At 42.3% G+C, this 12452-nt stretch overlaps 1 protein-coding gene across 7 annotated transcripts in view; it reads left to right on the top strand.

Annotated features, from left to right (window-relative positions):
• Nucleotides 1–8527, top strand: part of FAM13B (family with sequence similarity 13 member B) — a 44257-nt gene extending 35730 nt beyond the window's left edge. For 4 of the 7 annotated variants that reach the window (XM_066197515.1, XM_066197516.1, XM_066197514.1 and 1 more), the window contains 8 exons: nt 252–333; nt 597–826; nt 1165–1248; nt 2049–2144; nt 4356–4439; nt 4535–4707; nt 5122–5223; nt 6174–8527. In XM_066197515.1, coding sequence (XP_066053612.1) covers nt 252–333; nt 597–826; nt 1165–1248; nt 2049–2144; nt 4356–4439; nt 4535–4707; nt 5122–5223; nt 6174–6297 — 975 coding nt within the window. In that variant the 3' untranslated portion in view covers nt 6298–8527. Of the gene's footprint in view, nt 1–251; nt 334–596; nt 827–1164; nt 1249–1375; nt 2003–2048; nt 2145–3756; nt 4328–4355; nt 4440–4534; nt 4708–5121; nt 5224–6173 lie in introns of those variants that run through there. The other 3 variants (XM_066197517.1, XM_066197518.1, XM_066197519.1) reach the window with 3 other exon arrangements.
• The last annotated feature ends 3925 nt before the right edge of the window (nt 8528–12452 follow it).

The following is a 12452-nucleotide window of genomic DNA, read 5'->3' as shown; positions in this document are numbered from 1 at the left end:
CCACTTTAGATCAGATGTGTGGAAAAGCAGAAGTGTCTTACCACTCCCTGGTTCAGCTGCTGAAGTTGTTTCAGTTTTATTTTCACAAGTGTTGTCCTTACGTTTGCAATGAGATCTGATCTGATACTGAGTGGCATTCCTGTAACTATTTACATTCACCATCACAATTATTACCAAATCTTGAAAGAAGTATTTATAAACAAGATTTAGTGTGTTTATTTTAATATGTAGTTTATTTGTATTTTTTTCAGCCCTCCTATAGTGATATTGCAGCCAATCCAAAAGTTTTAAAATGGATGACTGAACTTACCAAATTGAGAAAGCAAATAAAAGGTAAGATATTGCTACAGTTTCTTGTTCTCTACCAACAGAAATTATCTCCATGACTGAAATGGCCAAGTAAAATCCCACGGCACACAAAAATGTTTCATTTCTACATTCTGCACTATTTAAAAACCAAATTATTCTTATGGCTTTAGTTCTTTAGGAGGGAAACTTTCCCTGTGCAAATTGCTATGTTCCAGTATTTGCAGTTAAACAAACTGAGAGTGTTATTTCTTTTAAACCTTTGGATTGAGCAATTTTTTCCTTTTCAGATGCAAAGCAGAGGAGCTCAGAGGGAGAATTCATACCTCAAACACGTCCACGAAGTAACACTCTTCCAAAAAGCTTTGGTTCCTCTCTTGACCAAGAGGATGAAGAAAATGAAGATGAGATGCGGGTTGTGCAGAAAGAGAAGAAGCCCACCAAGGAGGCTACACTTGAACTCATTTTGAAAAGATTGAAGGAAAAACGAGTTGAGAGATGTTTACCAGAAGATATAAAGGTAAGCATAAGGTTATGGATAGGCTCTTTCCAAGAGAATAAGGGGAAAATAGAGCACTGTCAGACACTTGAGATACCTTTTTATCAGCACTATGATGCCTCTGCTAGCAGCCCTTTGCCAGGCCATCATAGTTCAGACTCAGTGGGGAAATTGTCAACATGAACCACATTTTCCTTGCCCTATATTAAATATTTACAAGTATGTGCTGACAATATTGACTAGCTTTAAATAGAAGGAAGGTGGGTTGTATGATGTTAACTAAGCCAAGTTTGGCTTAGGCATCTGTATAGCGAGTAAAAGTGACTTGTGTTTGATTAAATGCTAATTATTCTTGATAGAAAATGACAAAGGACCATTTGGTAGAAGAGAAAACATCTCTCCAGAAGAGCCTCCTGTATTATGAAAGCCAGCATGGACGGCCGGTAATGCTTGGCTTTATTTCAGACTGTGTCCTTGTGTGTATAGACAGCAGTAACTCTCAAGCAATAGTACTTCAGAATTTAATGCTGGTGTGTGGGGTTCTTCTTTCTCCTTCTCCAAAACACAAAGGTATCTATTGGCCTCCATGTTGCCATCTGAGGAACTTGCTGCATTGACTTCTAAAAAAAGAAAAAAAAGTATGTATTAATAGGCCCCCTTTTTAGAAATCGGCAGATTATTGGAGTCTGCAAAGTGGTGGATGTCATTTGGTGCCTTATATGTCTGTGAGGCAAAGAGATGTCTTTAAAATAAACAAGATTATTGAATTTCCTGGGAAAAGACCGGAAATGTTATTCTGGATTTCACAAAAACAGAAATGAAAAGATGGTTTCCACCCCCTTCTCTACAGTTCCATCTTTTTCTTTTTTTCCCTTTCATTTCTGTAGAACCATCGTCATTGCCAGGCACACATCTTTTACCCCAGTTCTTGGTCCCTTTTTTGCCTCTTTTCCATGGGTATTTAAAGACAGAGGGTTTGCCTGTGCTGAAGCTCCCCTAATTTTTAGGAAGCGTTTAAATATTTTCCCTGAAAAATACAGACTGTTTAAGGGAGGGAGAATGAAAAAGCACCCACTTATTCCCTTCTGTCTGCGTAAACCCCCTTTCATATGCACAATTTAAGGTAGTTTTATATTCCTATTTGGAATGTTGGTGGCCTGGCAGGAGAAGCACACGGCTTTGTGTTTGCTTGTCTGTGATTGAGTGACCAGTATAATTAATTCTGTGGTTTCTCTGCCTCTAGGTTACTAGAGAAGAAAGACATATTGTGAAGCCACTTTATGACAGATACAGACTTGTTAAACAAATGTTAACTAGAGCAAGCATTACTCCTATTCTTGTGAGTAAAACAAATGCTATTTCTGTTTATTTTCCCACTTTTGAACTGCGAGGCTGCCTTTAGAAGAGCTAGTAACTGTTCTGTGAAACATCTTTCTTGTGGAAGATATAAGATATTGCTGTCACTGTACTTGAGGCATTTGACTGATTGACTGCTGAGAACAGAGCAGTTACAAGTTGCCTGTGACCTTGATGGCTCTTGGGAATTAAATGGTTCTCTGTGGAAGTGAGTGAGCTGTGCTAACTTGCTGTGGCTGAGATGTTCCCAAGTGCCTGTGCTAGGTATGGATCCACAGGACATACTGTACTTTTAGTCCTCCCCAGAATAGTAACACCAGTTGCAGTGCAGGTTGCTGTCAGCAGAGGCTTGAGTGACAGGATTGCCATCAGAACCATTTCATTCCTTCATGCTATCCCAGAGAGAGACATGTTCCCAGCACCTGCAGCATCTGTACAACACCTGTGCTTTTTCATTGCATTTTCACTTCGTTTCCTTCTGAATTTTCTATCCTCTCTCTGTGGTCTTCTAAGAGATGAGGAAGAAAAGTTTTCATGCTGTGCAAGGAAATTGATTTAACCTTGTTTATAGTACCTGTAAAACAGCTGGGGAGTGACAGGCAGCTGGTTTTGTTCTGCATGAGCCATAATCCAAGCCTTGCACACTGACCCAGACTTGCGAAATACCTGTTTGGATGTTGGCTGCTGACCCCTTTGGAAGGAAGGGACTGCATAGCTGATGTGAGATAATCTCTTTGCATACAGACAGTTCTTCCCAGACAAAGGTAGCTGGGCTTACTCAGCAGGAACTTAATCTGCTGTTTGCATTGTCACTGACAGTTCTTAGCTCTCCCCTCTAGCTGGAGTACATTGAGATAAAGGGACCAGGTCAAGATTCTGCCTTTCTTGCACATACTTTTTTTGGTGGCTCCTTTTAAAGAAAAACATGATGTGCATCACAGTCAAGTTTAAGGGCTTTTATATCAGAATCCATTTCTGAACTCCATAAGCACATAAACTCCAAGTTACTCTTAAGCACCAATCTGTTCCTCTGTGACTGGTGAGTCACAGCTTTTTGGTAGTGCCCTTGACTGATTGAGCTCTGTGCCATCTCTCCCCTCAGAAATCTGACTCTTCAGCTGAGATGCAGTTTACATTCTGGGTAACCTTAGGAATGTACTATACTCATTCTGGGTTTTGGCTGTGAAATAAAAGCATGGATGATACCTCACCTGAAAGATTTTAAATTCAGGAGAGATGTCAGTAACATGATTCCTAATCTGTGCTGTAGGCAACACCTGTAAAATATTTTTCACAGGTCGTTTGTGAAACTTATAAGAGATATGAGGAGCTCTCTCTTATTGCCAAATATTGTTCAGTGGTAGCTTTTAAGTAGTCTATTTTCAGTGGCAGATATTTCAAGAATGGATTTTTAGGTTTGTATGACAACTGATTCCATGAGATGTCTCTTACTGTATCCCGGTACACTAATGACATGCACTGAAGCCTATATGGAAATGTCTAGAGAAGCAGGAGACTACTTACCTTTCATGAACTAAAGTTTCTGACAAGTCATTGTCTGTGTGGCTTTTGTGTTTCACCTTTTTCCTGTCCAGAGACCATCTGTTGGAATTGCTTCTGCTGTCTGGGGATAAGGGATGACCAGGACATTATGACAGGTGTGCAAGAGGCACCTGGACAGCACAGGGACACCTGCTTTGGGCTGGAGTTCAAAGGACTCTGAGGTGGCAACAGATAGCTCTGATGTCACACTTCCAACTGCAAGGCTTCAGAGTGGTCTGGAAAAAGAACCTGGCAGGATTATTCCCAGTGGATGCCTGGCAGGAGATAACCAGCTCTGTCCTCTGTAACTGCTTTGGTTTGGTAGGACCAAGAATAAATAAAAAATTCAGCCCTATCATTGCACTTTATCAGTCTTCTACAAAACATGGAGAGAGCAAATGCTTTTTATTTGAAGTCTGAAAAGGAATATTTTAAAATAAATTACAAGCTACAACATTTATTTCTGTGTCAAGGATACCTTGGGTATTTGAGCTTTTTGGGTTGTATGGTTATTTTATTTGTGCGCTGTAAGTATGTTTGCAGTCTTGTATTCATCTCAAATAGGAAATATTGGGTGACTTCAATGTAATTCTGACTTCAACAGCACTTGATGTCTTACTGTACATTTTGAAACAAATTTCCATTTTTTCAGGGATCACCATCAACCAAGAGGCGGGGGCAGATGTTACAGCCCATTATTGAAGGTGAAACTGCCCATTTTTTTGAAGAAATTAAGGTAGGTATAGTGCATTTAAAAAATACTTCCCCAGCACTTGTAATAGCAAACTAAAACGCATTGTATCTGTTTTGAATTTCTGTTTTCACTTTCAGGAAGAAGAGGAGGAAAGTGATGGTTTGTCTGCAGACCTGAATGATATCTTAAAAACTGCTGCCCAAACACAGCCCGTCCTAAGCCCAGTTGAAAACTCTGAGTCTGATATTGAAGATGGTCAAGAGAAACTCACCCTGGATCTGAGGCTCTCCAGCACTCGAGCTGCTTCTATGTATGGACAATTAAGTGGATAATTTAATTATAGTAGTTGTAATTATTGTAGTCAGAGTCATGGTACTAAATCTATGATGTTGGGTGGAAGGGAGTGACATGTTCAGCACTTCTCAGGAAATGTTTGGATTGAATGAGTGTTCTTTGCTCTGACATGTCTGACTAAGATCTTTTTGTACTCAGTGAATTATTTAGTATCTTCTACACCTTCTTCAGCCTTACCTGAGCTGTGTAGACAGCAGAAAATTTATACCCCTTTATTAACTGCTAGTTTGTTCTCAATATTTCACTTTCAAACTGACAGCATGTTCGTTGTGAGCCAGACAAATTATTGGTGCAGCTAGCTCAGTTGTTTCTGAGGAATTCGAATTCTATTGTATGGCCAACATATTTTTCTTTCACTTGAAATTTTTAGGCCTGAATTATTGGAGCAACTGTGGAAAGCCAGAGCTGAGAAGAAGAAGCTACGTAAGACATTACGAGAATTTGAAGAGGAGTTTTATCAGCAGAATGGAAGGTTTGTTTAACACAAAACCGAATGCTGGGCTGCAACCTCATTATGTAGCCAAGTATGTTTTCTAACTTTGAATGTTGGCAGCTGGAATCTGATCTGTTTTGATCTACTGTGAATAATCTCCTGTGGGAGATAACTTTGTGTATTTTTAACAGTTCCATAAAAAAAAAAAAGGCATTTAAAAATACCCACTAGAAGGTATGATTTTTTTTATTTTAAAACCCCCATATTATCCCTGTTCTGTAATATAGGGCAGGGAAATTTGCCCATTTGCCTCTTGTTCCAGTAGGTCAGTTCTGGCAGGTGTATTTTTGAGGTTTCATGCCATGAACAAAACTAACAACACTCCTAAGATGTTACTTTCTTGACTGGCAAATGCTCTCACTTGACTGTGCCTTCTCCTGTATTTCTCCTGAACTACAAACTCCTAGAGCACTGGTCATACAAATTCCAGTAATGTGGCTTCATCATGCACTTACTGAATTTGGGACAGAACTCCTTTTGGCTTCAATGACAAATAATGAGGTTAATCATATTAATAGATTATTTATTATAGTCCAGTAAGAATAATCCTCTGCTGGCAGTTTGGGGGTCAATCTGCTTACAGTAAAAAATGAAGATTGACTTAAATTTGTCTTTTTCTGTAGTGTGTACACAGGATTTGAAATGAAACTCTTCATATCCTGTTAGTAAAATTCCCAGGAGTGCTTAGGGTGATGATTATTACCCAGTGCTGCAGCAGTTGTGCTGAATGCTGCTGGGTTTTCAAGTCTGTTTTTTAGTTGATGGCAGTTTTAACTACAGTAAACTAAAATATAATGTCATGCCTGTTATTGGTGAACAAGCTACCAATGTTTTCATCTGCCCTAAAATAACTTCCTGTAGCTGCTTCTGTGTTTTGCTTGCTGCAGGATGGAGGATTTGTCGACATTTTGATGGTTTTCTTTTTACAGGAACGTACAGAAAGAAGATCGGGTCCCAATGCTGGATGAGTACAGGGAGTACAAGAAAATCAAAGCCAAACTGAGGCTGTTAGAAGTCCTTATCAGCAAACAAGATTCTTCAAAATCAATTTAAATTATATTCCTCCAACTTGTTGAGTAACATGCTGTTTCCATATACTATCCCTGTACTTATTGGGTGCTTGTGTTCATGTGTCATGCGCTGTTGAAAGAATCCAGTTTGTGCACTTTACTGTGGTGCCACTAGGACATGTTTGAAGGGTAAGTAGGTCCTGTCTAGAGAGCAAAAATAAGTTTCTGAGTTTGAGACTGCTCTATCCAACTTTAGCAAACACAGTTTCCATCGAAGTTTTGTATTCCAGATGCATCCATCCTGTTCCAAAACAACCATAGCTTTTTTTTTCTTTAGCATTCAAGAACTTTGAGACTTTTGTTATTATCAACCTTTTGCATTGTTGAAGAAATTATTTATATTGTAATGCTACACCGAACTACTCCTCTTGCCTAAAAAAAAAAATCAGCAAATTAAGGGTACAGCTCTTAATTCCTGGAACACTTAAACAGACTGTAATTCCTTTCAAAGGACTGCTGTGGAACAACTTTGATTTTTTTGGTATTCTAAATTGCACCTATACACAGTAATAATTAACGTCTATGGATTTTGCTCATTAGCAGTCACGTTTCCTCCTTGATAAAGATGACAGTGGACAAACCAGAAAGTGACCTTTTCTTAGTGGCTTTTAAACCTTGGAAAACTGAAAAGTTCAATCACATGCTGCCTACAGGACTCATGTCATTGTTGTTCATTTGATCCCTTTTTCAGTAGTTGTTTATCAGCCATTGGTGACGTAGTGTTTGGGCTGAATTGGATACGGCATCTCCGCTTTGGGAAGATTTCAGGAGCACAGTGAACACTTTGGTGTTTGGGAAATCTGATGGCGCTCAGACTTGTGTGGCTCCACAGAAAGGAGCTGGCTTAGGACAGTTAAAATCCCACTGTACCTGCAATGAGTATGGTGTCAAGGGCTAAAATCAGTGTAGTTAATACACAACACAGGGAGAACCGGCGGTTTGGAGTGGAAAGATTACTGCTGTTTATCACGGTTTTGTTTTACAGTTGGAGAATAAAAATACATTATCTAATCCTTACGATGTAAGCTAAACAGTTTATGGGCCTTGCATGATTTAGCTTCAGAGTTGAATCTAAATAATGTTTTGAGTATCACATCTGCTGTGCTGAATGATGATTTAGGGACTAGCTTTGCTCTGCAGCAGCCATCCGCAGCTGTTTCTGATCTGGCAAAATCAAAATGTTAATTTCAGCTGGTGCTTTCTCAGTTGTTTTTTTTTTCTTCTTTTTTTTTTTTTATTTCAGTGTATCAGTTTGATTGTGGCCATGTTTTGCATGCACCTTCTCTCACTGCATGTTTTTATGACTGGCTAATGTCAACATAGCAATGATTCACTCTGCTTTATGAAAGACCAAAAATTAACTTTCTCACGATGTAAGAAATGGCTCACACATAACCTCAGAGACTTGCTGTTCTGTCATGAAGCATATGAAATAGGTTGCAAGTAGGATTCTTAGTGCTCGGATTTCATTTGTGTACTGTAGAATACTTCTTGGTTTGTTTTACTCTGCTTGTAGGCATGTAATTTTGAAATTCAGAAAAAAAAGCACTAAAACTATTGAGCACTGATGGTATGCCTTTTTTTCTTTTTTTTTTTAACTGCAAAATTATCTGGGACCTTAGAGAATTATGAGGTTAAACTAGTCTTGAGACCATTTACCAATTTTATTCAGTTCCATTGTGCAATGTACACTTCAGTTCCTTTTCTATCAGTCTGCAGACACGGGTGTATCCAAACATTGAAACTAATGTGTACTGTATAGTGTTGTACATGAATGTTTGTGTTTTATATACCACATGCAAAATGTCAATATGCACTATTTAAATGTTTTAAATAATATATTCCTCCTTTATAATGCTTAAATCTATATGATTCCAATATTTTTATAAGTGAGTGAGTGATCAGACTGGTTCCAATTCAGAATTAACAGCTGCTTTGTGTTTGTTATGCAGTGTTTGGCTGTTTATTCAGTATAGTAGATAAGCATGGCAACAGTTATGCTGAGTGTGTTTTGTGCCATCCTTGTTGAGCAATAAATAAATGGTAGAACTAGGCATTTTGTGATATAACAGTTTTACTTTGGTAAAAGCAAAACCTATATATCTATATGGATATATAGATATGGAATATATATAACTAAACCAGATATAATTGCATTGCTATGTCTGGTGCTCATTGTATAGACTTTTATAATAAAAGTACCTTAACCTTTATTGTCTTGCGTCTTTGTTTCTCATCATGCTTTCTCCTCCACTGCCATCTCCTAAACACGAGTGCTGAGTCCTTTGCTGCTGCTGTTTGTAGCTGCAGCGTGTAGTGAGGAGGGTCTGAATTCCACGATGTGCCCCGGTGGTGGCTGGGGTGAAGCTGCATTCCCTGGAGCCGTGTTCTGCCCAGTGCAGGAGAGCGGCCCCAGCAGCTCCTGGACTGGCAGCTTGGATCGTGGTGCTGGCTGGGCTTCAGTTCCTGCTGGGGGTGACACAGGAGTGGGGGTCTGGCTCCTTCCTGCCCCGACAGCAGCAGCAGCTTGGGAGCAGATGGGGCAGGGAGCCACCACTGGGACAAGCCCCTCACCACCAGTGAGTGCACCCTCAGTGAGCACATCGGCTGTGTCTCTATCCATGAGGAGCTCTCATCCCTGGAATCAGTACTGCAGCAGTTACTGCTGTTTGTGGCCAGGAAACGCTGCTCTTACAAACTGCCATACACGCCAGAGGATGCTTTTTTTCTGAACCAAACAGCCTTTATTTCTTAGAATGTTGTTTTGAGTTCGTGGGAAGTGATCAAGGTCTTCAAAGCTGAGTCTTGTGTTGTATTCTGTGAAAATCCACCTCTCTTCAGCCTAAGGCCTGGCAGGGGCTGAAGAACTCTCTTGAAGGTGAAGACTCTGCTTGTGGATGTGTGGCACTGCAGGCAAATGGGAACAAGAAACCAGGAAGGTGAGGGAGAGGAAGATGGAAGGCAGCCTTGGGCATGTTCTTCGGGTTGGGATGGAATAACCTTCCCTCTGCTCACATGGCCCTTCTCTGAAAATGGGGGAAAGAAATTCTTAGAACATTGGCCTGAAGAATGAACAAGGTTCCTACAGATCTGTTCCACAATCCTCCATTTTTCCTTTATTACATTATTTTTTCAGTGAAGCTTGCTGTGATCAGGACACTAATAAAAGAAAAACCCCTCAAGGACAGGTTTACTGGGAACTGCTGCCAATGGCTGCACGCTGAACTAAGATTTTAACGAGGAAGATAACTCTGTTGAACACTATTAGTCAAAATGGAGGAGAAGCATGTTTTTGAGGGGGCAAAGAGCTCAGTTATATTGGGAAAATCTTCTATTGCTGGAGAACCAGTTCTGAGACAATGCAAGTCCGTGGAGTTTTCCAGGCTTCCCCTCTTCAAACAGGTTTGCCTGAGCTGCTGTGTCGGCGCCGGGCACAGGGCTTGCAGGGAAAAGCCAGGCAGGGTGTGGAGAGGGTGTCCTGTGCCCCAGGGGTTTGGGGGGAGGTTGAGGAGTGCTTGAAAGCTCTTTCGGGAAGTTCTGGGAGAGGAAACGTGTCCAAAGCTTTGGAGGTTCTGTATGAGAGGGCTGCCAGGAGGAGGAAAGGTTGGAGAGGCCAAGGCTGCCACACACCTGCTTTGCTGCTGTCAGACTATTGAGTAATCAGGATAAACACATCATCAGTGACCTATGTGTACTGGGACAAGTGTCCTGGGCCACTGCCTGGCAACAAGATCCCTTCGGAGGGGAGGGGAAGAGGGGTTTAGTTTTTATAACGGGTCCCTTCAGAGGAGAGCGGATGGCTTGGCTCAGCCCGGAGATCAAAGTACAAAGTCAGTGACCCCTGGCGGGGGTGCTGTGTACCCTGTGTTCCCTGGCTGTGCTGTTGGGCTGGAAATCCCCTCCTGGGACCCTTGGAATGCCTCTGCTCCCTCCTCCGTGACCCTGCTGCTCCACACTGCGATTAGACACAGGGAGAACGGAGCCCGCGTAGCAGCGTGAGACTGCAGGACCTCGGCTTTAAAATACAACTACTTGTAGGATTTGTCTAAGATTCGGGGCCTTGGGGACTGTGTGTCATGCAGGAGCCGCGATGTGCGGCTTGCCTGGGAGGCAAGAACTTGCAGAACTTGCCTGGGACAGGGAGCGGGGGTGCAGTGGATGCTGTCCCCCGGTGCTGGCCCCGGGTTTTCCCGTGGCATTGTCCGAATGGCGCTTGGGCACGTGTTTTCCTTCTCCTGCAGCTGAGTCCTGGCGATTTACTGACAGCAGTGACTGCCTGGGAGCGCTCGGCTTCTGGCCTGCCCATAATTTATCTCTGGGGCTGCGGGAATAAAGGCATCGAGGAATAAAAAGGATGTTCCCGGAATTCCGGCTGGTGCAAGGATGAAGCGAGGCGCCCTCTGGTGCCCACAGCCGTGAGCTCCAGCGCCAAGGGAAAGAGATTCGGGGGTTTTCCTGAAAGCTTAAATTAATTCTGTTTTCTCTGAAGGTAACAGATAGCAGCGGTGGGAATTAACCTCGGCAGCTGCTGCATGAACGGAGCAAGGGTCGGGGGAAGGGAGGGCGGATGTGGGGGAGCAGGTCCGGGATGCTGCCGGGCTCGGGATCTGCTCCCTTGGTCACAGGGCTGGGGGTCAGAGCAGCCCCAAACAGGGCAGAGGAGGTGATGTCGTTCAAGCGTTTGTAGAGGCGGCTGCCCAGAGCTCCAGCAGGGCTGGGCAGTTCTTCTCAGAGCACCCCCTGAAAGGCTCAGAGGACAGACCCAGAAGCAGCGGCTGTTCATACATTTATTGACAGTCCTGCTCCTCTTGTCCAGAAATAGAAAAGAGAAAAAAAAAAAAGGGGGGGGGATAGTTGGTTTTAATTAAACTGTGTGAACACTCAACAGACTCAGACCAGCTGAGTCTCAGACATTTTGCTGTGCCTTCTTTCCTGAGGCTCTACTAAATCCTTCCCTCCCTGAGGGCAGCTGTTGGCAGCCAATATAAAACCATCTTAAAATCACTGACTTTGTGCAGTTCTTCTCCCTCTCGGTTGTGGCTCGGTGAGGTTTCAGCAAGGGCTGCAGCTGCCTGGGGATGGGAGCAACATCTGCAGGAGCAGACTCCCAGTGCCTGCTGGAATGATGCTCTGGAGGTGTCGCTCTGAGCTGTGGCTGAGTCTCTGTCCTCAGAAGTTGGATACCTTTGATGAAGTTCCTTCCATTCCTGTAGCTTTGATAACTCCAAATTCAACACCAGAGGGATTTTAAAAAAGAAAAAAAGTCTCAAACAAAGCCAGCATGGCTCACTGGGGCACCAGGACCACAGTCGCTCCTGCAGGAAGAGATACATGCATCTTTGTGGGGAAAAATGTTCCACATCTGGCTGAAAGTAGACTTTCCTTCTGGCCCTTCCAAGAAGACAGGATGTAGAAATACACATTTCTTTTCAGAGAGGAGAGAGATTGTTGTACAGTAATGTTTACAGCCAGCCTGGGGGCTTTTCCCTTTCTTCTTGTAGAAGTGATTTTGAAATAAAAATATGTTGTACGGAGACAGACTTAGTTCTGTCTTAGTTCCCCAGCTATGGAACTGGAACAAAGACTGCTGGAAACCTTTTAGCAAAGCAAAGAGAAATTGCAGTAATATTTCTTCTTGCTGTAGATGCAGCCTGTGACCCAATAGGTTGCTGTGTGGAAAACTTGTTTGTTTTCCATACATCTGTTTCTGGTTAACGTTTGGGCAAATGTCCAGCTCACAATTTCATACAATTGCTAAAAGTCGTTGATCTCACCCTGCTGCCAATTCTGCTGTTGCAGTGTGTGACCTGGCCTGAAGAAGCTTTCATTTGACTTTATGGGCGTAATTGGCAATTTTTCATTTATAGGCTTAACTTTTGCTATTCCTATGATAAAAACTAGTATCCTGTGGAGAATTAGCTTTTGTAAGTCACAGTGGGGGCAACTGTGACTCCCTTTGTATTCTTCAACTTCCAAAACGCAACCAGCACTCTCTAAGATTATAGGAAAGAATAAAGCCTACCTTTTCCTTAGCACAGTCTCCATTAGCCCCAGACCACATGGTTAGGAACAAAGGTAGTTCCTAATTTTGGAGAAGTTTGCACTCTCTGTCCAGAGGTCAGCAGATGTATTTGCAAA

Source organism: Chamaea fasciata, unplaced genomic scaffold (assembly GCF_029207755.1).
Source record: "Chamaea fasciata isolate MVZ Bird 193981 ecotype frontalis unplaced genomic scaffold, bChaFas1.0.hap1 SCAF_15, whole genome shotgun sequence".
In the NCBI taxonomy this organism is placed as follows: domain Eukaryota; kingdom Metazoa; phylum Chordata; class Aves; order Passeriformes; family Sylviidae; genus Chamaea; species Chamaea fasciata.
Note: the sequence above shows the minus strand (reverse complement) of the source record. Positions and strands in the feature narration are given on the sequence as shown.